The 23,765-nt window shown below is 42.7% G+C and overlaps 1 protein-coding gene across 5 annotated transcripts in view; it reads left to right on the forward strand.

The window, feature by feature from the left end:
• FAR2 (fatty acyl-CoA reductase 2) overlaps positions 1-23,765 on the forward strand; it is a 211,835-nt gene that overhangs the window by 151,525 nt on the left and 36,545 nt on the right. For all 5 annotated transcript variants that reach the window (XM_044996407.1, XM_044996382.1, XM_044996398.1 and 2 more), the window contains exons 3-6: positions 1,695-1,870; positions 4,571-4,750; positions 11,714-11,891; positions 13,261-13,305. In XM_044996407.1, the coding sequence (XP_044852342.1) occupies positions 1,695-1,870; positions 4,571-4,750; positions 11,714-11,891; positions 13,261-13,305 (579 nt within the window). The remainder of the gene's footprint in view (positions 1-1,694; positions 1,871-4,570; positions 4,751-11,713; positions 11,892-13,260; positions 13,306-23,765) is intronic.

The raw sequence follows: 23,765 nt of genomic DNA on the forward strand, positions 1-23,765 counted from the left end.
CAGGATTTGTTGACCAAATAAACAGAAGGATGACAATCCCTTAGTCAGATGACAGAATATTTGCTTTAGTTGCAATTTAATATATTTGTACATCTTTTTATTTACTGTATGTTTATTTTAAAGCAAGTACTTCATACCCTTCCATAAGCACTGAACAAGTCACAGGTAGGACAGTATCTATCAAAACAGAGATCATGGTAATGGAAAGATGCACAGCCCCACACCCTCCCTCACTGGACTGGGCAGAAAATCTCCAGTGTAACAAGAAAGGAAAAAAGTGATCCTTGAAGTGTGCTTCTACTCTGAAATCTGACTAGATTATACCTCTATCATTTCATAGGTATTCTCGTTATTCTCTCTGTACCCCAAAAGGGCAGAGACATCATGAAGTCCACTAGGGACTTCACTATTATCAATTTTATGCAAAAGGTGGTCAGATACTGCAGTAATAGGTGGCAGTATAAAGCCATAAGAGAAGTTTTATAGTTTGACCAATTTGCAAGTCAAAAAGCCATTTTAACTGCTAATCCAGCAAGCTCCTGTGGAGTTCTGAAAATCAAGTCATGTTCTCTTTTGCCTCTTATGTCATTACCAGTAACAAAGATTTTGCAGCTAGGACTTACAGTAGTTGGCTATTTTGCTCCTGATGCACAAGGGAGAATCAAATCTTCACTTTGCTGATAGCTGTAACATTGCATTTTTCTCAGGCAAGTAAACGCATGTTATTCAAAGACACAGGGAGCAGAACTGTAGAGTGGGAAAGGGTGCTAATTTTATTAGTACTTTTCTATCCATAAGCCCAGTTTAAATGATTGTTCATTTTTTTCACTTATCTTTAAGGTGGATTTTGGACAATTAAAATACTGTTTTAGTGCATCTACTTTCTGAGGTCTTAGGAAAGGCAGGATGTAAATGCAGAGTATAGTTCATGCTGAGCCCACTTGTCTCTGAGATCTGCATGAAAAGGGACCCCTCCATGCAAAAGCGTAGGCAGTGGTCAACCACTTCCCCAGTACTGATCCCTCTGCTCTAGATATCATGGATGGCTCTTTGTGAGAGGGAATCGCCAGGTGGTGACAGAGGGAGAGCTGGGGGGCAGGATGGTGCACATTGTCTCCCTCTTCCCCTCAAGCTCTTTGTAGAATCAGCAGGAAATCTAACAGAGCCTAATACTGCATTAACTTTCCCATAGGTCCCACTCCACACCTTACCCTCATCCCCCACCTGTTCATATAAAGTTCTAGGGTCAGCCGCCAGTGGAGGAAATCCTGGCAATGGAGCTCCACTGGAGCATTGCTAGCCAGATTCTGTGTAGGGGGTTGCAGAGCCACTGTGGAGGCATGGGACCTCCTGTGGATTCCCCAGGAGACATGGGATGCTGAGAGGACCCTTTGTTCATTCTTCAGCAGAGCCAACTCATCCTGTCCTCAAATTTTTGGGAGGGCACTCTCTCTGACAGATTTTTCTATGGGAGGGGACGATCAGGTCCATTATTATTTATCTGCCTACATGCTCCAATAAAGAACCTCCTACCACTATGACATCTGAAAGTATCAGTCATTCTCTGTCATGTTTGCTGTATTTGCATCAGTTGATGAAGCTAACGGGCTGTTAATCAGGGTGCTATTATCATCAATAGGAATGATAGCAGTAGTCCATGATTCAGTAGCTGATCATTGTGTTTGTGTTTCTAGGTCTTTGACAGAGTCCGGGAAGATTGCCCTAACTTCCAGGAGAAGATTAAGCCCATTAATGCAGAACTCACTCAGCCAAATCTGGCCATCAGCGCCAAGGACTCACAGGAGCTCCTGTCCCAGGTCAATGTTGTCTTCCACTGTGCAGCAACAGTTCGCTTTGATGAGCCACTAAAGTATGTCCTTGGTTCTCTGTTTGCATTTATTAAGTAGAACTTAGCTTCTTACTGGGAAACACAAAATATGAGAGACCATTATTGTTTTTTCTTGTACAATTACAGTAATAATTCTCCAGGTATGTTTTCAAACTGCACATAAATTCTGGATTGGATATACAATTTAAAGGGCTCAAATTATTGACTGCCTAAAATATCACATATGTCAGACCTTAAAAAATACACACACACCAAGACTGAGGTACTGTGGCATTGCTACATGGAGCCCAGGACAGGAATAAAAAGGAGTCCTGCAAATTAGGATTGCAGTGCACTGGCAGAGTTAGGTGGGGCCGCAGAACTGGGACAGCAGGAGGGTGCTATGTGCCTGGTCTCAGATGTATTGACAGGGCTACAGGGAAGGAGCATGAAGTGAGACTACGCAGTCTCTGACTCTACAGCTAATGTTATTGGTCCTACTTTTTCACTAAAGGTAATTCAAGGAGGTAAATGATAAATGTTTGAAGCAGCATATTTTAAATAGCAAATCACAAGGTACTGTAACATTTTAAAATATTCACCCAGCTTTGAAAATGTTGCCTTCATTGTAATGAGGCATTTTAAAAAGATGGCCTGTTACTTAAGGCATTACCTTGAAAAGCACTTGGTTTGTTCATTGTCACATATTAATGAAAGAGTTCCTAGCATAATGGGGTCTGAATTCTGACTGGTGCCTTTGAGTCCCACTTTAATAATGATAATGACGTGATTGTGGTCATAGATACAGGCCCCAAAAGAAGTTCATTAACGACAATTCAAATATATCCCTCTGAGACAGTACATTGATTGTGTCTCCATTGCTCATCATGAGGGTTTTTTTCACTTATTATTACTGTAACTGTATTTAGTTAATCACCACAGGGACCAGGGGGGAATTTCTCCCAGAGCATTGTATAAATGTGATATGTATTTTTTGCCTTCCTGTGAAACATGAGGGCTGAGTTGCTGCTATGGGCAAGATAGTGGATTCCATGGACTGTTGATTCAGCATGGCACGATAGAGTGAATGTTCTTGTGTTCCAAAAACAAAGCCCTTAAAATGAGATTATAGATAGAACTTGGTGAATTTTTTTCAGCCAAAACTTCTTTTTTATGAAAACAAACAAACTGGGTATTCGGCAACACTGAAATGTTTTGCAAGTTCATGTTAGTTTAATCAGATTGTTCACATCAAGGGGGAAGAACATTGAAATATTTTGTTTTTACATTTTCGAAATTAAACATTTTTATTTTTCAATTTGAAATTACTTTTTGATTCGGAATTCCTTTTACTTATATTTTAAAAAGTTTTAAAAGGCTTTAAATATAAATTAAACATTGCATTTTGAGTCAAACAAATCATTTTGTTTGACCTGAAACAATTTTTTTCAACTTTATTTGCTGAATATTTTTCAAAAAATCATTTTAATTTCTCCAAAACATTTTTTTTTTTAGTTCAGAATTGAGAGTGAGCTGAAAAACCTATTATTCACTCTGCTCCAATTATAGACTAGGTCAGGGATCGGCAACCTTTGGCACGTGGCTTGCCAGGGTAAGCATCCTGGCGGGCCGGGCCGGTTTGTTTACCTGCCACTTCCACAGGTTCGGCAGATCACGTCTCCCACTGGATGTGCTTCCCGCCACCCCCATTGGCCTGAAGCGGCAGGTAAACAAACCAGCCTGGCCTGCCCGGGCACTTACCCTGGTGAGCCGCGTGCCAAAGGTTCCCAATCCCTGGACTAGGTAATATTGTATGGTATATGCAAAATAAATGAATTTAGATGTACTATTTTGGCCAGAAATCATAACTCATGGGTATTTCTGTCCAGTCCAGCTGAATTGATAATGAGTTCTTCTTTTCCCCCCCAAAACTAAAAGCTCCTCCTGCTGACAAGTTGCTGAAACTGGCCCCATCTTCCCCAGTGTCTCTGCCTCCATGGAGGAGAGCACATTTCCTCTAATATGAAGCTTGCAAGCAAGCTCAGGCAAAGGGAGCCCACATATCAGTCAGAGCCCATGTAGAAAACCAGCAGAACACCTTGCTCATATCCTGAATGTTTCAGGGAAGACCTTCACACTGGTACCCTTTTTCCCTACTCCTTTACCAACTCTCCCCCCCGCCCCAACCACTTGGAATCACTAATTTTATTACTTGTAACTTTGGCTTCTTCTAGTGTTGTTCCATTGCTTTGGACAAGGCCCCATATACTTATCTGGAATCCCTTGTATGTTGGTATAGCATGTGTCCTTCAAGACCAGATATGAGACCATGCTGAATGGGGCTAAAAAGTCAATAAGAACAACACTTCATGTCCTTCTGTTTAAATACTTGTATTTTTCTTGAGGTGGAATGGTTGTTCAGCAAACATGCCAGCAAAGAGGTGTTGTCAGTTTTAATTTCCATAATAAATTAATGAGGAACTTTGCCTCCAGTCCATTGGATTGGGTAGAAATACTCCTGAGTTACAGTTTTTGACCAGAGTAGTGGATTCATAGTAGAAGAATCCTACATGTTTGAAAACTAATTTTGCCTCTTGCATCTCATTTAAACTTCCTCTTCTGCTGTGACCTATTTTCCTCACTGTGGAGGTTTGCCTCTGAGGAGAGATTTGCAGTGTATGTAGTTTTAATACATTCATCCCCTATGAACCCCTTTTGTTTGCTTTCTCTCCCCTTGTCTAGACATGCCCTGCTGCTGAATGTCATGGGCACACAACAGCTCTTACTGCTGGCCCGGCAGATGCAGAAGCTCGAGGCCTTTATCCACATCTCCACTGCCTATGCAAATTGTAATAGGAGAAATATAGATGAAGTCATCTACCCACCACCTGTTGAGACCAAGAAGCTCTGCGACTTAGTGGAGTAAGTAGAAACAAACACAGTTTTCCTTCCTGATGCTGGTGTGATGCGCCACCTCTGCAGAAAACCTATGACTGGATTGTTCATATACCTATGCTATGGAATGTTTCCCCAGACCAGTTATAGTTGCAGTGCCCTTCACATCTGCACCTCAGCTAACAATGCTGGGAAATGGGTGTGTAAGAGAAGGAGACAAAGGTGATAACTTGGATTCCAACTATCTTCAAGAGATCAACTTTCAAAACGTTGATTGGAGGAATCATTCCTACATGCTTGTATCATATAATGTTAGCATGTTTGGCCTTCTCCTTTAACCTATTTTTATTCATATTTTCTGGAAATATTTGCAATATAGACATAACCTCTGAATCTTTATTTGGAGGTATTTTAAAGTCACATTAGATTGTCATTTGGATCGACCTTCCAATGGTATTTTGATTTCATTTTGAATAGGAAAGAATTAGCAAATAAAATGATCCATATGTGTCAATCCTATTATTTCAGATGTTTTTCCACAGTCTTTATCTATAGTGGCATGTGACTTTTTATGGTCCAGCATGGAGTCAGTTGATGGTGCTTGTTTGTGTTAGTGAGAATGATGCAGTGCTTCTTCCTTTTCTAAGTCCCAACACTCTTGTTCCCTCAATAGGAGCTGTAACTTTTCAGAAAGTGAGCATGATTTCACCACTGCATCACTCAGTGTGACTCCACTTATTTCAATGCAGTCCCAAATAGTGTCAAACTGGAGTGAATCAGACTCACTGTTTTAGAAAGAGATTTAAAATGATGACAGCTCATTGCAAGAATCCCAGCCCAGACTGCTGAGTTTAGCCCTTTCTAATGGTTCCTTTCCAACTGCTTTCTCCCCATGTATGAGCTGTCCATCTGCAGGGCCAGGTTCATTCTGAATTGAAAACCACGGCCCAGCTGGAGAATTCAGTAAATCTGCAGGACAACAAAAGTGTTTATTTAACTGAGTTTGTTGAATAGATGGATAATTAGAAAGAAAAACAAAACCTGCTGACAGGGATTCCAGGGAAGCCTTTTCCTGAGAAGAACTAAACTTCCCCATGGCAGTTTGTTCTGCTTTCCTTTTTCTTTTCAAATGATTTTCCATTTGCATAATATCAACTTTAACTCTGCCAGCCATTAGCTCAGAATGCAGGTGTGAGTTGCCTTGTCCTTTGGACTTGTTCAGAGATGGGCATAAGCAGTATCTGCTGGCTTTTTCTCTGAGGGAAGAGTAGAATTTGGGTTGGCTCTTGAATCCCATTTTGCCAAAATAAACGATTGCATTCTCTGAGTGCTAACCGGAAAATGTAACGTCAAATATTGTTCTGTCTTTGATTTTCCTCTAGCAGCCCAGAGTCTTGAATATAGTTCTCCCCAGCCAACATATGGAGTCAAAATAACTTTAATGATATCAGGACCTCCCGCCTTCACTACTTACATATAAGGGGTTTAGCCAGCTTGCAGAGTTCAGTTGTCTGTCACTGGCAAGTGCTGGCTCAGAAAAAAAAGACTTGAGCAAAGGACAGAATGAGCCTCTGAAGCTGGCAGGAATTTCTGACAATATGCCTCTACTGCAGCCTCCAGGTTGCACAGGCAAAGGAAGTAATGATGAAAGCTTCAGAGAGTTAGGGGGTGAGGCACTAGCTCTTATCTGCTCTGCTGTATGTTTGCCTCAGCAGTATACAGCTGTCAGCTCTTGGTCACCACAGTTTGGTTTTTTGTTTGTTTGCTTGGTTACTTGCTTGCCTTACACTTTCTCATGATTGCCTGAATTTTGGCAGCATTCTTGTGAATGTTGTCCTTGCTCAACAAGTTTACTATCTTCCATTGCTTTCAGTGGGCTGGAAGCCACAGGCTGCCCTCAGTTGAGATGGCTGCCACTTCCCTGCAGCCTTTGCAGGTGGCATGAAGGCTGCCCATAGTGAAGAGGACCACTGTCTCCCATTGTTTTTAAAGGCACTGAAACTAGGGGTCACTCAGCGAAGATTGCCGGACTCTTGGTTTGGAAAGTGGTCTGGAAACTGTAATGGTGCATGAAGGAGACTTGTGGGCGGTGGTGTCGGGGGGAGGCTGCAGAAGAACATGGGGGAGTAGGAGGGAGAAAGTCAAGATCAGGGACTTGTGATGGAGAAAAGTAAGGAAAATACAAAGGCAAGTTGGGGACCGGAGACTACGGGAGAATGTGAAGAGCAGAGAACTGGCTGGCGCAGGGAGGGAGACAAAGAATGGGTAAGAGGACGGAAGCAAAGATGATGCTATCAGAATACTTCATTATTCTGTCTTCAGCTAACGAGGAGGAAGTATATCTAAGTGTGTGCACTAGTCCAGAAGGGCTCAAAGAAAGATAATTAATAGGTGAGGGAGTTTTCCCCTTAATCCCTTCCTCCACCCCATATATATCCAAAGAATTACATGGATTGTGTCAGTAAAAAGGGAAAAGAAATAGCAAGTTATACTTTGGGCCAGCCAGCTGTGAAAGCATCCCTTCGTATCTTCATCAAATGTCTATTTGAAAACTGATTTTAAAGCACTCAACTGAACAAGCATCTATATTTTTCTTTTCTTAAGTTTCATATATCTGTATGTCTGAGGCTGGCAATACATTATAATCCTGGCTGTTCACCTGCTGTTCGGGTTCATAGTAGCCAATGCCAGCAGAAACTGGAACAGGTCATTCAGATATACTTCTACAGTTGTAGGACATTGGCTGTTATGATGTGTAATGGGGATTTTTAAGGCTAATGTGTAAAGAAGCTTCTTAGGTCTAATAGGAAAGCAGAATTTTTACAAAGTTATTAAAAGGCATGACCTTACAATTGTAGCTAAATAACAGATCCTTTAATGATCTTCTCGATGACAGATTTAATTTATATTTATGATTATTGACTCCACTGGAATCCTTGGTCAAGCTGGGTTTTTTTGCATTTGTCCTCCTTCTATGTCCCTGATTTCAAATATGATGCTTCTTTAACTGTAACTGAAACGTTAAGATTGATCTGTGGAAACCAAAAGTCACACTTCTAAATACCACCAGGCCACTAGAGGAAATGTAAAATCTGCTACATCAAGCAAGGTATGCCTTAATCTAAAGCTGAGGGAAATCAGCTTTGGAGAGTGCACTGAGGTAAGGAGCACAGCACAGTCTATACAGTGTGGACTAAAGCAGGGTGCACGTTGTCCCTGATTATAATATTATAGGAAATGTAAAAGGTCAGTTCTAATTTACATAAGGGAGCATCTTATTTGTGTTCAGTGTAAAATCTTAATACAGAAAGTCACATTTTCTCAGGGGAAAATGACATATCTGTTTGATGGAGCAGGGGGACAGTGGACAGCTAACCACAGCATTTTTCTTTGATTTCATAAGGCACCAACAGCAGTGAGGAAAAGCAGTTAGTATATGAATTAGCCTTTCAAAACCTCGAATGTAGGTCACAGAAAATGTAGGGCAGCATAAGGCCTTGTTGAATTGTTGGCTCGGTACTTCCATGATGGGAACACCGATTAATCATATCATGTGGGAGGTTGGTATTCTTGAGAGGGTCTGTAGCACAAACCTCTCAACTATCGCTCAGAGCGACATGGAGGCTCCCCCAAGATACTGGAGTCATGACAGGGCACTTTAGCTGGGCACTTTGAAAGTATATATTTAGGGCCATACCAAATTCACAGTCCATTTTGATCAATTTCATGGTCATGGGATTTTAAAAATCATAAATTTCATGATTTCAGAAATTTAAATCTGAAATTTCACAGTGTTGTAATTGTAGGGGTCTGACCCAAAAAGGAGGGGGGTGGGGGCATCACAAGGTTTTGTAGGGGGGTTGCGGTATTGCTATCCTTACTTCTGTGCTGCTGCTGGCAGTGGCATGGCCTTCAGAGCTGAGCAGCTAGAGAGCAGCGGCTGCTGGCTGGGAGCCCAGCTCTGAAGACAGAGCCACCATCAGCAGCAGCACAGAAGTAAGGATGGCATGGTATGGTATTGCCACCCTTACTTCTGTGCTGCTGCCTGCAGAGCTGAGCCCTTAGCCAGCGCCATCCAGCTCTGAAGGCATCAGCACAGAAGTAAGGGTGGCAATACTGTGACCCCCCCTAAAATAACTTTGTGACCCCCCCTGCAACTCCCTTTGGGCTCAGGACTCCCCCAATTTGAGAAACGCTGGTCTCCCCTGTGAAATCTGTATAGCGTAGGATAAAAGCACACAAAAGACCAGATTTCACTGGGGGAGACCAGATTTCACAGTCTGTGATGCATTTTTCATGGTCGTGAATTTGGTAGGGCCCTAGATATATTAGATGGACAAGTTGCAACATCTGGTAAATTAGCATTACAATTTGCCCTAGTACCCCTGATGGCTTATTCCCATGGTAGCTCAATTACACTGGGAAAGCAAAGGCAGTATTCTGACCATAGCTGTGACTGTAGGCAGGGTTTCTGTTTAAAGCTGAATTTTGCATTATTTCTGAAATCCACATACATGGTCAGAACTGGAAGTGGGCAGGAAACCATTTCCTATCCCACAAGAGTTTTTGAGATTTCTACATTTTCTCCCATCCCGATTTAGGATGAAAAGTTGAAATTTTGAAAATTTTCATGAACCAATAATCTGATCTGAAATTTTCCAGGGGTCAATTGAAATGTTCTGTTTTGATTTTGACCTTTTATAGAATTTCACCTTATTTAGTATAAATTAACTATACTTTCAAAATGAAGTCGTTTTGAACCAGAAAAGGAAACTTTTTGTTTCAAAAATGTTGAAAAGTGTTGTTTTGACAATTTGAAAACTTTTTTTTCCCCAATCGAGATTAATAAAACCAACCCTTTCCTGCAAACAGTTTTGGGTCTGCTATTTCCAATTTGAAAAAAATAATATTTTGTCAGAAAATTCCTGCCCATCTCTAGTCAGAACTGGTTTAAAATCGCTGTGCTAGTTCAGGGACAGAGTTTGTGGTGCAAATTTGAGCTCATTTGATGAAGTGGTTCTCAAGATATAGCACAGTGGTCACCAACTGGTTGATCGTGATTGACTGGTCGATCCTAGACAGGGGCGGCTCCAGGCACCAGCACGCCAAGCGCATGCCTGGGGCGGCAAGCCACAGGGGGCGCTCTGCTGGTCGCCGCGAGGGCGGCAGGCAGGTTGCCTTCGGCAGCATGCCTGCGGAGGGTCCACTGGTCCCGCGGCTTTGGTGGACCTCCCGCAGGCGTGCCGCCGAATCCGCGGGACCAGGGACTTCCCGCAGGCAAGCCACCAAAGGCAGCCTGCCTGCAGTGCTTGGAGCGGCAAAATACCTAGAGCCGCCCCTGATCCTAGAGGATCTCCCAGTCAATTGCGATCTCTGGCGGAGTGTGGCTGCAGCTAAGGCAGACTCCCTGCCTACCCTGGTCCCACGCTGCTCCTGGAAGTGGCCAGTGCAGCCCCATGGCCCTGGGGGGTGGAGGGAGGGTGGCATGGGTCTCCCTCTTGTGTGTTGCTACTGCCTGCAAGCACCGCCCCCGCAGTTCCCATTGGCTGGGAGAGCTGCGGGGGCAGTGTTTGCAGAGAGGGGCAGCGTGTGGAGCCACATGTCCCCCGCCTATTCCCCAGAGGCCGCAGGGGCACGCTGGCCCCTTCCAGGAGCGGTGTGGGGCTGGGGTAGGCAGGCAGCCTGCCTTAGCCTTGCTGTGCCCACCGCCAACCGGGAGCCACCGGAGGTAAGCGCTGCCCAGCAGGAGGTCCTGTACTCATTTTCTGCCCCCAAGTGGCCTATTTTAAGATTTCAGGTCTTCTCACCTTATTTTATGTAGAGATAGGGGAGAGAAGGAAGTAGTGGAGCATCACTGGAATGTCCCCAGTGAGCTCTCCTGTCCACCACAAAGAAAAAGCTCCAAAACTTAATAAAAGGTTATTGGACTTTATTTTCGGTTCTATGGAGTTATGCACCAGACTTCTGTGAACCTATCTAGATTGCCAGCCCTGTCTGTAGATTTCAGAAACACACCCAGCTCCCTTCCTGTCTGAACCAAAACACATGCAGATGAGCAAAGTTTTGTTGGTTTGCCAGAGCGCAGTTTGAACCCAGGGCCTCCATTTTAACATCACTGACCTTGACTCCAGAAGCCAAATTGGTAACTCCTTCATCTGGTAGCAGTAATAGAAGGGAACACATAACACTTATTGAGCCAGCCACAGGCATTCATTCACCTCCATAAAAATATCTTTTGGCAGAGGGGAAAGCAAATATCATTCATCTCCTTTAACAGATGGAAAAATTGAAGACAACAGAGGTTCTACAAAGCCACATCTGGTACAGCCAAGGTCTCTCAAATAGCAAGCTCAGCTTATCCACTGAGCCACACTACCTCTCAGAAAAAATGGACCAAACGTTTGTGCTTGGCTAGAGTAGAACTAAACACATGATTTTGTGTGGGGAGGTGTGGGGGTGGGGGTGGGGGTGGGAGCTGGTGGGGAGATTTGGAAAGGGACCCTGCATGCAACCACAGTGATAATGTCAGATAGTTGCATAATAAATGCAATTGCAATATCATTGAAGAAGATAATTGTGATATTTTAAACTTTTGTAATGCTGCTAAACTCTTGGTGGAATTGAATTTTTCCAAGCATTTGCATGCATAGCTGGGGACTGTGCTAGCTAATTCAGAGGGAACTATAGCGCCAGGTTATGAACATCCATCAGGGTTTGTCTAGACCAGTAAAAATTGCATTACTAAACAATGCTGGTGCAGCACATCGGTACTAGGGGTGAAATCCTGGCTCCATTACCGTAAATAACAAAACTCCCAGTTATTCCTTCTTTTGCCTAAAAGTATTCTAGTTGCTGACTTCCCCACTGCTGGTAAGAGTCTTGAAACTATAGACAGCTGAGTATGCTGACCAATTTGCTTAACTTCTTCCTCATTTCATTCATCTGTCCATGTGGTTTATGTCAACAAAATTATTTTCTTTGTCCCACTAGGTGGCTGGATGAATCTATCATTCAAGAGATCACACCCAAGCTGATTGGGGACTGGCCCAATACGTATACATACACCAAAGCCTTGGCAGAGTACCTGGTCCAGCAAGAGAAAGAGCACTTCAACATTGCCATCATCCGGCCATCCATCGTGGGAGCCAGCTGGCATGAGCCTTTCCCAGTAAGCCTGATTACGCTCCTTCTTTTAACCATTTCCCGCTGAGTGCTCTCCAGATACAGCTGAGGCTCCTGCTCTAAATCCAGCCTTCTGTCCGGGGGGCAAGCCCTCATTATAAAGATGCCTGCTGATCATCTTAGAAGTGCACTCTGGTTCTTCAGGGTCTCCAGGGAGGGCTGTGGGAGATGGGAGCAGGCAGTGTCTGGTGCAGAACTGCAAGACTTGCTCAACGTCTCCAGGAAAGATTCACATTTGCAAGTTGAAAAAGGCAATTTAAAATAAAAAACAAATGAATTGGATTTACTGTTGGTGGGAAATGCTGGACTTGCAATACTGGAGACTAAAGCCCTGTATCCAGAGAGCTTCTACACACTGCCATGCCAACATACCTCAGCACTCAGCTGGGGGAACACTCCTAGGGCTCATAGGATAGGTCAGGCTCTCCATCCTGATCTTTATGCTAAGGCAGTCTGTTAGGCATGCCAGGTAGGGCCATTTGTGAGGGGTTTTTGGATGACATAACATGACATTCAGCAACTCACCAAGCTGAGATGCTCCAGATGCACATTTATTGGGAGTGTTGCAAATATTAGGAGTACCACACATGGAATAGAATTCAGCTACATTTGTACATTGAAATAAATATTCTAGGCCAAATTTACTCCTGGCATTAGGAGGTGCAACATGTCCTAAGTTTGCACCTGAGTCATAAAGGTGACATAGTCACCTTTGCCTCTTCCGTACCTGGGTGGTACCAGGCAAAGGTCAGACATCACCTAGGATCTGACCCAAAATATCCATCTTGGAAGGACAGCGTGCAGCATAATAGTATCATTGCAAGTCATTCCAAATATTATTGGTTCTAATTAACATTCCCACAAGATGTGACTTTCCTTACTGCAACAGAGTGTTGTTCAAGAGTCCTGATATTCTTTACTGTCTTTGAAAACATCAGGAAAAATCAAATAAATTACCTCCAATCTGACCGTTACACAGCTATGCCACACTGGTAATTATAAGCCAGGGTGATTGCATCAACACCTAGATTACATGGCATTTGGAAAGTCAGATCTGGTACACATAGTCAAATTATTACCCTAATGTGGTGATCTTTAAAACAAAATTTGACTATATTTAACTAAATTGTAAACTGCAGACAACACTGGCTGTTTACCATGCATCCTTTATTTAAAATCAATACGTTGTGCTATCTTTGCTCTCTGGCAATTGTCCAAGCTAAATTGGCATCCTTTTTAACAGTGGTCTGATTAAGTGACTTCATCCATACCACAGCACTGTAACACTTTTTGAAGCCTGTATGAGCTAAACATTGTTGAAAGAAATAATAAAAAATGTCTTTCCTTTTTTGCAGGGTTGGATTGACAACTTCAATGGAGCAAGTGGAATGATTATTGCGGTACGTATAGTTACTACTTAAAAAAAATTTCCTTTGCTCAAAACGTGTGTGCAGAAAATTCCATAGCATTTTGTAGATTTTAATAGAGACACATACCATATATATTTCTAGGCATATGCCTACAGGACCCGACAGTGTTGTCTGTTTATACTGCATCCAAAAAAACTACCTTAAAACAACATTAAGGTTGCATAGTCAAGTACTGAAAAGTTAGGAAATAAAAGAATTAATGTTACCTGTACAAGCTTATTTTGTCCCCCTTGTTATGCATATGCATTATGATACAGTCTTTAATTACATGATCACATACTAGCTTTTCCGCAGGATCCTGGCCTCCTACCAGCAGAAGGTGCATTGAGAGCATAGTCTCCGTGCTTTCAGTTCTGATGCCTGGCACAACAGTGGCAGCTAATGGGGAGCATCTGCCAAGCTCTATGGGGATACCAAATGCTCATCCTAGTCAGCATGTAGGATCTGTGTGGGTATGGAGCATGCTCATTGCAGACAGAATCTTGGGAGAATCTAGCTGCCAGCTTGTACCAAAGCTCTACTGAACATGTGTGAACTGTGATTTTCAGAGGCTTATAAATTGGCCATATTTGGGCAAATTTTTATGGGGCTGGCAAAAGGCACATCATTGATGGTAGGCACAGATGCCAACTTTCACACAGTAAATAAGCATCCTGACTTTCACAATAAGCCAAAAATCAAGCTAATCGCATTTCAAAACAAGGTCAAAACAAGCCAATCCCTAAGAACCCCAATGCTCTGTGACTAGATCACCCCCGCATGCAGTCTGGGACTGTGGTGGGCCCTCTATGCACCCCTGACTCTCTCCCCATCTTGCTGCTGCTTTCCAGGAGCCGATCAAAAAAAGGAAGCAACAAGCTACAAGCCACAATCCAAAAACTAGCCAACAAGCAAATCACAAGCCAATTAAGCCAAAAACAAGCCCAGTTTCTGTGGTTTTTTCCGTGGGTTTAGCATGTCTGCCACCTCCTGCCAAATGTCCAACTCCTTGCTCCAAAGCATGGGGGCACTAGAGATTCTCAATGAAATAGTGGTTAGAATTTTTTAACATGGGCAAAACAATGTATTTTTCCCTAATCTTGTACTCAGAAGTGACCAACTCGTTTCTACTGAAAGTTTCCGAGAAAATTCAGCCTGAGACAGACACCTGGCATGGAAAACTTCAGTCTGAACAGTTCAGATCTGGCAAAGTTATAAGCAACTGAAAACAGTGTCATAAAATAGAAACTTTAATTACACATGTCATTTCCAGGACATGTGTAACCTAGATGTGCTTCTGTTGGAAGCACTCAATTCAAGGCAACAAAGTTGTTGGTTCAAGTCTCACACAAGGACTTAGGTTCATTTATTCCCATGAAACAAGTGCAATGCAATTCTTATACACCTCTACCCCGATATAACGCTGTCCTCGGGAGCCAAAAAATCTTACCGTGTTTTAGGTGAAACCGCATTATATCGAACTTGCTTTGATCCGCCAGAGTGCGCAGCCCCGCCCCCCACCCCCAGAGCGCTGCTTTTCCATGTTATATCTGAATTCGTGTTATATCGGGGTAGAGGTGTACCATCATTTCTCATTATATGCATTTGTGTCACATGCATCATGATAGTGCTTGACCTACACCAGTGGTGGGCAACCTGAAGCCCACGGGCAGCATGCAGTCTGTCAGGGTAATCTGCTGGCAGGCCACAAGACGGTTTGTTTACATTTGCACATTTGGAACAAAATCCAGGATAATGGAGAATAAAACACTAGTGTTCCTAAAGAATTCCCTTGAAGAAAGATGCAATAAATAAGTAAATCAGAAATAATAATACATATGAAAAGCATATCCTTTTCCATGCATTTCTCATCGGTTTGATTTTTGTTTTAAACCAAAACTACTGCTACTCCCCCAACTCATATGAACAGCCATCCTGTGTCAAACTAATAGTCCATCTAGTCCAGTATCCTGTCTTCTGACAGTGGCCAGTGTCAGATGCTTCAGAGGGAATGAACAGAACAGGACATTTTGAGTGATCCATCCATCCCCTGTCATCCAGTCCCAGCTTCTGGCAGTTGGAGATTTAGGGACATGGGGTTGCATCCCCAACCATCTTGACTAAAAGCCACTGATGAACCTATCCTCCATGAATTTACCTAATTGTTTTTTAACCCAGTTATACTTTTGGCACTCATAACATCCTGTGGTTGACTGCATTCTGTGAAGTGCTTCCTTTTATTTGTTTTAAATTTGCTGCCTATTCATTTCATTGGGTGACCCCTAGTTCTTGTGTTATGTGAAAGAGTAAATAACACTTCCTTATTCACTGTCTCCGCATCATTTATGCTTTTATAGACCTCTATCATAGCCCTATTGGTCGTATCACTTTCCTAATGGTTCCTAGCATTCTTTTAGCTTTTTTGACTGCCACTGCACACTGAGCAGATATTTTTAGAGAACTATGTACAACTCCAATATCTCTTTCTTGAAAGATAACAGCTAATTTAGACCCAATCACTTTGTATGTGTAGTTGGAATTTATTTTTCCAGTGTGCATTACTTTGCACTTATCAATATTGAATTTCATCTGCCTTTTTGTTGTCCTGTTACCCAGTTTAGTGAGATCCCTTTGTAACTCTTCTCAGTCAGCTTTGGACTTAACTATCTTGAGTAACTTTTTATCATCTGCAAATTTCGCCAACTCACTTCTCACCCCCTTTTCCAAGTCATTTATGAATATGCTGAACAGCACAGGTCCCAGTACACTTCCTTGGAGGACCTGGCTATTTACCTCTCTCTATTGTGAAAGCTGGCCATTTATTCCTGACCTTTGTTTCCTATCTTTTAAACAGTTATTGATCCATGAGAGGCCCTTCCCTCTTGTTCCACGACTGCTTAGTTTGCTTAAGAGACTTTGGTTGAGGGACCTCGTCAAAAGCTTTCTGAAAGTCCAAGTACACTATCTCCACCGGATCTCCCTTGTCCACATTTGTTGTTCCTCTCATAAAATTCTAATATATTGTCAAGGCATCATTTCCCTTTACAAAAGCTGGGTTGACTCTTCTCCCACAAACCATGTTCATCTCTGTGTCTGATGATTCTGTAACTTATAGTTTCAGCCAATTGCTCTGGTACTGAAGTTAGGCTTGCCAGCCTATAATTGTCTCTGGAGCCTTTTTTAAAAATCAGCATTACATGGGCTACCCTCCAGTCATCTGGTACAGAGGCTGACTTCTGTATATTTTGTACCATGGTATTACCATGTCCTGTTGATTATTTTCATTCTACCAAGTTTCCCAGATATCAATATGCTCACTTAATGCCATCCATACTCATATATACAATGTGCTACCCCAGGGGCACATTCTAATAAATGGGGGTATACGGTATATTTTTGTTAATCTTTATTTTATCCAGGTTGATTACACTATAAAACTATGCTATTGTCAGCCTTGTGCAGTGTATAACAGGATTTGTGGTTTGTAATCAAAGCAAAGGAGGATTATGTTGACATAGCATCTTAATAAAAACAGCTCATTTTTACCTTAGGAAATGAAAGTTGTTATAATTACATGTGGAATACACCCTTCATGCTAGAGCAGGATTAGTAAGTAGATATGTTCATGCTAATGCTATCATCCAAGGCCTTTGTTATTCATTTCAAACCACATTCTCTGTATTCACAAAACTCCACTGGCTCTCCATTAATATTAAGATTAATTAAAATAATTGCATTCCAGCTGTGATATATTTAAATGTATCGAGCAGAGTGTTGGATCTGTTTATGCGAATGCACTTATAGTTTCTTAAGCATTTGCTCGTGCCAAGTTTGTTGTTATATAGTGGTACTATGGGTTTTTTTTCTCTCTCTCTCTCTCTCTCTTTATAATACAGTCTGGCATCATGGTGGCTCCAACAGTGTGTATGTGCATGTGTTTCTATTCAGGGATTTGTGCTATATCTATCATACAGAACAACTGACTATGACAATTTCAAGAACCTTCCGTGCATCAGAATAGCAAACTATTTACCACACTGCTTGCAGCCCCCAGGGTGGTGGGGGGAGGGAGGAGAGGAGTCTGCCATAACTGTGAGTACTCCAAACTACTAAACTAAGAACAGCGAGGTGAAATAGCAGGCTATATTGGAACAATGGAGGACTTTTGACATGGAGGACTGGCCCACATCTATAGAGAGTCTGGAGCACCATGTTGAAGGAAACGAGATTCCCTCAGAAAAATGTACCATTACTAAGAGTACTGGAAGGAAAAACACACAGTGTAGTTCGCAGTCTGATCATCCCAGAGAAGCCAGCAAGCAAAACTTTTAAAGAGAGAATGCAAATTGTTCAAGAGCACTTGGCGCCCAAGCCCCTGATTATGGCTGAAAGGTTTGGGCATTGGCGGCGGGTAGAGGAGGCTGTGCCTTCCCAAACAGCCAGCCGTGGTCCCGCCCATATTCCGCCCACCAGGGCCCTGTTTCGGTGGTGCCACTGGGCTCCAGGGACTTGGGCCATGCCGCCCACCTTCCTGGTGCCCCATGGCCAGGGAGCCCGCAGCAGTGCCATGTGCTCTCCCTCCCAGCGCTCCAGGGCTGTGGGGGTCTACAGGCACTAGCCAGCCTGGGGCAGAGGCCAGCGGCCGTGCGGGGATCTCTGGGTTCTGGGGGCGTGGAAGGGGTGGGGCCGGGCCTCAGATGTAAGGGGCAGAGCTGCGGACTAGCCTCCCCCAGCCAGCGGTTCAGGTGCAGCCCATGGTTTTGCGTTTCATAAGCGGAATCAACCTGAAGGTGAATCTATTTCCTCCTTTGGGACAGAGTTAAAAAAAATGATCAAAACACTGTCCTTTTAAGGATGGTCTTAACGAGGCCTTGAGAGACAGATTTGTGTGTGGACTACTTAATGGAAGCATACAAAGAGCCAAGAGGGATCCCATGTGAGCTCAGGTTTATGAAGCCACTCTGAACAGCTGAAAATATGCTAACAGTCCTAATTGGGCATGCTTTTACACATGGGAAGGTGAGCTTACCATACATTAAGGATGTGTCCTGTGGGATTCATGTTATTATACCTAGTAAACTGTGCACAAGAGTCTTGGAAGAGCTCCTTGTAGGTCACCTAGAGATAGTAAAAATGAAGGCGCTTGCCAGAAGTTTTGTATGGTGGCCAGGCATTGAACAACAAATAGAGCAGCTTGCTAAGGAATGTTTGGACTCCCAACAGGTACAACACATGCCTAAACCAGCATCATTGCCCCTGGGAATGGCCATAAGCTCCCTGGCAATGTCTGCATATTGACTTTGCCAGACCATTTTTGGGAATGATGTATCTAGTAGTGGGAGGTGCCCATTCCAAATGGCCAGAAGTTTTTTGCATGAAAACTACCACAGCTGCACAGACAATAGAAAAACTTGGATGTTTATTTGCAAGAACTGGACTGCCAGGACAAGCTGTGAGTGACCAGGTCCTCAGTGTTGCTCAGAAGAGTTTCCGCAGCTCATGAAGAAAAATGGTATTAGATATATCACCTTAATACCACACCACCTAGCCACAAAAGGCTTGGTTGAAAGGTTTGTACAGAAGTTTAAGCAAGCCCTGCGATCCATGACAGATGAGAAAGGGTCATTACAGCAGAAGCTGGCATGTTTCTTGCTAGCATATAGAAATGCGATATATTCCATGACGAACCAAACACCTGAGATGCTGTTTATGGGCAGAAATCTCAGGTCATATTTGGACTTATTAAAGCCAAATATACTACTACAAGTCAGAATTTGTCCAATAAGTCAAGCTATGGTGAGAAGGACCAGTGCACCTCGTCAGCTACAAGTGGGTCTAATAGCGTTGGTGCATGATTATCGGGGAACCAGTACATGGCTTCCAGCAACTATTATCACATAAACGGGTCCTTTGTCTTACATAGTACAAGAGGAACCCAATATGTTTTAGTTCTGCCACGTTGACCAAGTGTGAGATTTGGGCGTGACCTATGGCTGAGAAAAGCAGTAGAATTTGGGGAACTGCCAATTGTTCCAACATCAATGCCCCAGCCTGAAGCAGCAACCAAGAAGCAGCTGTGCTGAACAACCAGCATCATCTGAGGGAATATCTGAGTCAGAAATTGCTGCAGACACATCACTTCCTCAGAGAAGTGTTCAAAATGTTGGCAGATGCTATCCAGAAAGACAGTGCAAGCCACCTTAAAGACTTCACTTGTTACTGGACCTTGGGTTGTTCCTCCACCTTCTGAAGGTTTGTGTCCATTTCATTTTTCAGGGGGAAGGACAGATATGATATACTTGAATGTATTTAACAGAGTTTTGAATCTGTTTATGTGAATTTGCAGTTATAGTTTCTTAAGTAGTTGTGTATGCTGAATCTGTTATGTAGTGGTTACTATGTTTTTCTTCTCTCTCTTTTTGCAATACACAAGAGTCCATCTGCTGTCCTGGCTCCTGTGTTTCTAATCAGGGATTTGTGCTATATCTGCCATACGTGCAGCCTCTCTCTCTCTCTCTCTCTCTCTCTCACACACACACTCACACACACACACACACACACACACACACACACACACCATGGACAAGCTCGCAAATGTTTCACTCGCTCTCTCTTCTCCACACTTAGCACCTTAGGTTCACCCAGTACATGTCTTTTCTGTGTTCTTTCACACAACTTTGCCACTGTTAAGAGTGAGAACCTTCTCCTCTGCAACTTATGTCTGGAAACTCCTTGTAAATGTAAATCCCCGCTTCATTAACTCTCTATTGCTTTTCAGCTATCATCTGAAAAGAGATTTTTTTTCTTCTTTGCCAACATCTCTGAATTTCTCTCCATTGGCTATTGTTTTAATTTTATATCTGTATTATTTAACTCGGTGTGTTCTTTGGGATATAATTTGCATGAACGATGTTACACAAAACAAAGTTCTGTTGTTTTGTCCTTTATTTCCCTTGAGATTGTTTTTTGAGTAAGTTGTGCTGTATACCTGCATACATCAGGCACATTGTGAGGCTGGCGCCCAAAAGCTGAGTCTTTCAGCCACCCAAGAAATTCAGCGATCAAGTGTGACTGTGTGACTTGAAATGTTTCACTGCTTTTGTAAAATGTTTTTCTTGCACTTTTTTTGACTATCAACAAATCAGTTCTGACCTACATGGCAAAGTATTTGGAATCTTCATCCACCAATAATATTTCTTCTTTCATTAAATCATCTGCTGAAGTTGTACAAGATCCCGTGTGTATTTCATGTCATTGTTCCTTGGCTCAGCAATAAAGGAGAAATGGAGGTTTACACGATTATATAACTGTATCTTTTCCTGAATTCCATCTGTGAAATCCAGGCCTCATCGATGTCAGTGGCAAAACTACCATTGACTTCAAGAGGTCCAGGATTTAAAGTTACGTCTTTAGTGCTGAATGAATTCTAGTGTATAGCTGGGGTTTCTGACACTGCAGGACTGTTTTACTAATTCTTCCTAAACTGCAGTTTTCTCTTACAAAAACTGCCCACATTTTGTGACTTGAATATTTTTAAATTGTGAAAGATTTGGGTTTTGTTCAAATGAATCAGGTGCCAAGGTTCTAGGTTCTTATATTTCTGAAATGAAGAGACTGCAGAAAATAATCACAAGGAATGAGTGTACATTTAGGTTACACTGAACACATTAACAACCCCGTGCAGGATCTGACGATTTAATTCCATCACACATGGAAGTCCGAGAAGAAAAATCCCACTTTTGCAGTTTCCTTTGACAGTTTGGGGTTTCTCACACATTTTGATGACTTTGCCCTGAGAGTCCCAGAGGGGACAGCTCACTTGTCTGTCTTTCCTCTCCCAAGAAAAGTGGTTGAAGTATTTACATAGTGATAAAATTTAGGTTTTTATGTATTGCAAGATCACTGTGGTGTTTTTTTTAATATCTACACTATATTTTATATCATATATAAAACCTATATATTGCAAAATAACTATTTCCTGGTATCTATATCAGTAGTTTTCAACCTGTGGCCTATGGACCCCTGGGGGTCCGCAGACTATGTCTAAGGGATCTGTGAAAGGTGACTATGAAAATAAAGTTTCAGATCCCAGAAAAGGCATTCTGTTTTTCTGATCAATCAAAAGTATGTGAATACCCCCACCTACAGTACAAAACCCAGAAGTGTTGTCATTATTGTAGAAACCCATGGTTTAGCGTCCTCACACTGTGTCAAATGCCGTGCTGAGCATGTGTAACATTTATAGCTGAATTGTTTTCAGTCTGACTTCTGTGGTAGGGGTCCGTGGACCACAGGTTGAATTTCCAAAGGGTTCCATTTTTTTAGGGTTCCCCAAATGAAAGAAGGTTGAAAACCATTGCTGTAGATCACTGCCATAACTGAGTGAGTATAGAAAAGTATCAACATTCTTAAAATGTTTCCTTTAAGTTAGTACTCATGAAAAGGGCTAGATCATCAGCCCTGTAGACTGAAGTTTATGCAGGGAACAATAGAAGCACAGGCAGCATCAGTGTAGGTTTCCCTACTCCACCCTGTCAGTGTGCCTGAACACTGGCATTGGAGGGATTACTTTTATAATATACTGAGATATACCTATCTCTTAGAACTGGAAGGGACCCCGAAAGGTCATTGAGTCCAGCCCCCTGCCTTCACTAGCAGGACTAAGTACTGATTTTGCCCCAGATCCCTAAGTGGCCTCCTCAAGGATTGAACTCACAACCCTGGGTTTAGCAGGCCAATGCTCAAATCACTGAACTATCCACCCCATTGAGACTAAAAAGAGTGTCAGTTTTCATTAGATAGGCTAGAGGTGTTTGCATCACAGAATCTCCTAAGAACTGGACTTAGATGGTCATCACATTTCAGATATCCTCTGGTGGGTCTGTCCACCAGCTTGGGGAAAAATAGTCAGAGATCTCCCACTATGTTATTACCTTCTACACAGGCTCTGTTATTTTTCTGACATAGAAATGCAAAAAATATGGAAAATGTAACAAAAGTGATAGTCCTGACCTGGACTGATACTGCAGGTCCTGTGCCCACCCAGTAGCTTGAGGATCACAACCCTTCCCTTTGCCTCAGGGGGACCACAGGGCTTACCTGCCGTGTTGAAGCCTACTGTTGCTGCTCAGGGAACTGTTTGTCTCTCCTGCCTGACCCCTCCCCAGTTGCAGAGTTGGGTCTTCACTTTTATATATTACAGCTAGGAACCAGAACCACTCTTTAGCTGCTGCTTAGCTGGATCAGCTGGTTTCCAATCACCTGCCTGCAGGGCTTCTCCAGAGGCCAGGGCTTGCTGTTCCTTGACTTTGCAGGCCCTTAAATGGGCAGACCACTCTAATACACTACCAAACAGCTTTTGTTTGGTAGCAACTTTCAGTTGTTACTGATCTTTATTGGATTTATACCAATGTTATAGAAAAAGGCAACTTTTTCCCTTTGAGCCATCCATTCCTTAAAGGAGGGCAAAAGTGTATATGGTTTTAATTGCACTTTTTGCACTAACATCAATGGAAATCAAGGACCGATAATCCCTGCATGGTGCTTTCAAAACTAACCCTTGAATGGTGTACATTACATATTAGCTGAACCACATTTGATTAGAGGCAACTCTCTTCTGTTTTGAGCTACTTGTATTTTAAAAACATGTACAGTATTCATCTGCCAATCACTTTTTTGGCCTTAATTAAGATGGTCAACTGGTTTGATTAAATTAAAGTCCCTCCATACACGCACGCACACACCACACCTTGAACCTTCACACAAAACCCACCCCATCTGATAACCGAAACCAGGTTTGGAGAAGTATGGTTATTTTTCATGTTAGCTCATCTCTGAATTTCCAAGTTATGGCTGGGAATGGAAGTGGAATGGCTGAAATATTGTAAAAAGGGCTGTTCTCAAACTCTGTCTGGACCAACCACAAACTAGAAGTACAAAAATCTTGTGATAAAGTCTATTTTCATGAGATTTCAACCCAGGGAAGACAGAAGATTTGCTGGTAGGGAGAGCCAGACACTTCAAGGATGCTAGCTAGCATCCTGCCAGGCCCTCCATAAAAAGTATCCATCTGTTCTTCAAAGATTTGTTCCTGCACCACTGAAATTTTCCCTTTGACTTAATAGAGTGCAGGACCAGGCAGTAAGTGGCAGGGGAAATGCATGCTCTTAGCTTAATACTTGTTTGAATCTCTGTTTCATGATAACCAGTGAATGGAATTCATGAGGAACACTTTTTTTTTTCATTTCTGATTGGCAGGAGGCTGTTCCTAGCTAGCCATTGCAGATGACAAACTAGCAACTGTGATCCACCTGTTCATCTTCTCAGGGCTGGACTTGCTCTAAGTAGGCCTGTTGGTCAAGGTCAATCAAAAACTTCACCTTGTCCAACATATACACTTTGAACAGGACAAGCTGCTGAGAGCATATCGCACGTGTGCCCTCTCCGGTTAA

This window comes from Mauremys mutica, chromosome 1 (genome assembly GCF_020497125.1).
Source record: "Mauremys mutica isolate MM-2020 ecotype Southern chromosome 1, ASM2049712v1, whole genome shotgun sequence".
Taxonomy (NCBI): domain Eukaryota; kingdom Metazoa; phylum Chordata; order Testudines; family Geoemydidae; genus Mauremys; species Mauremys mutica.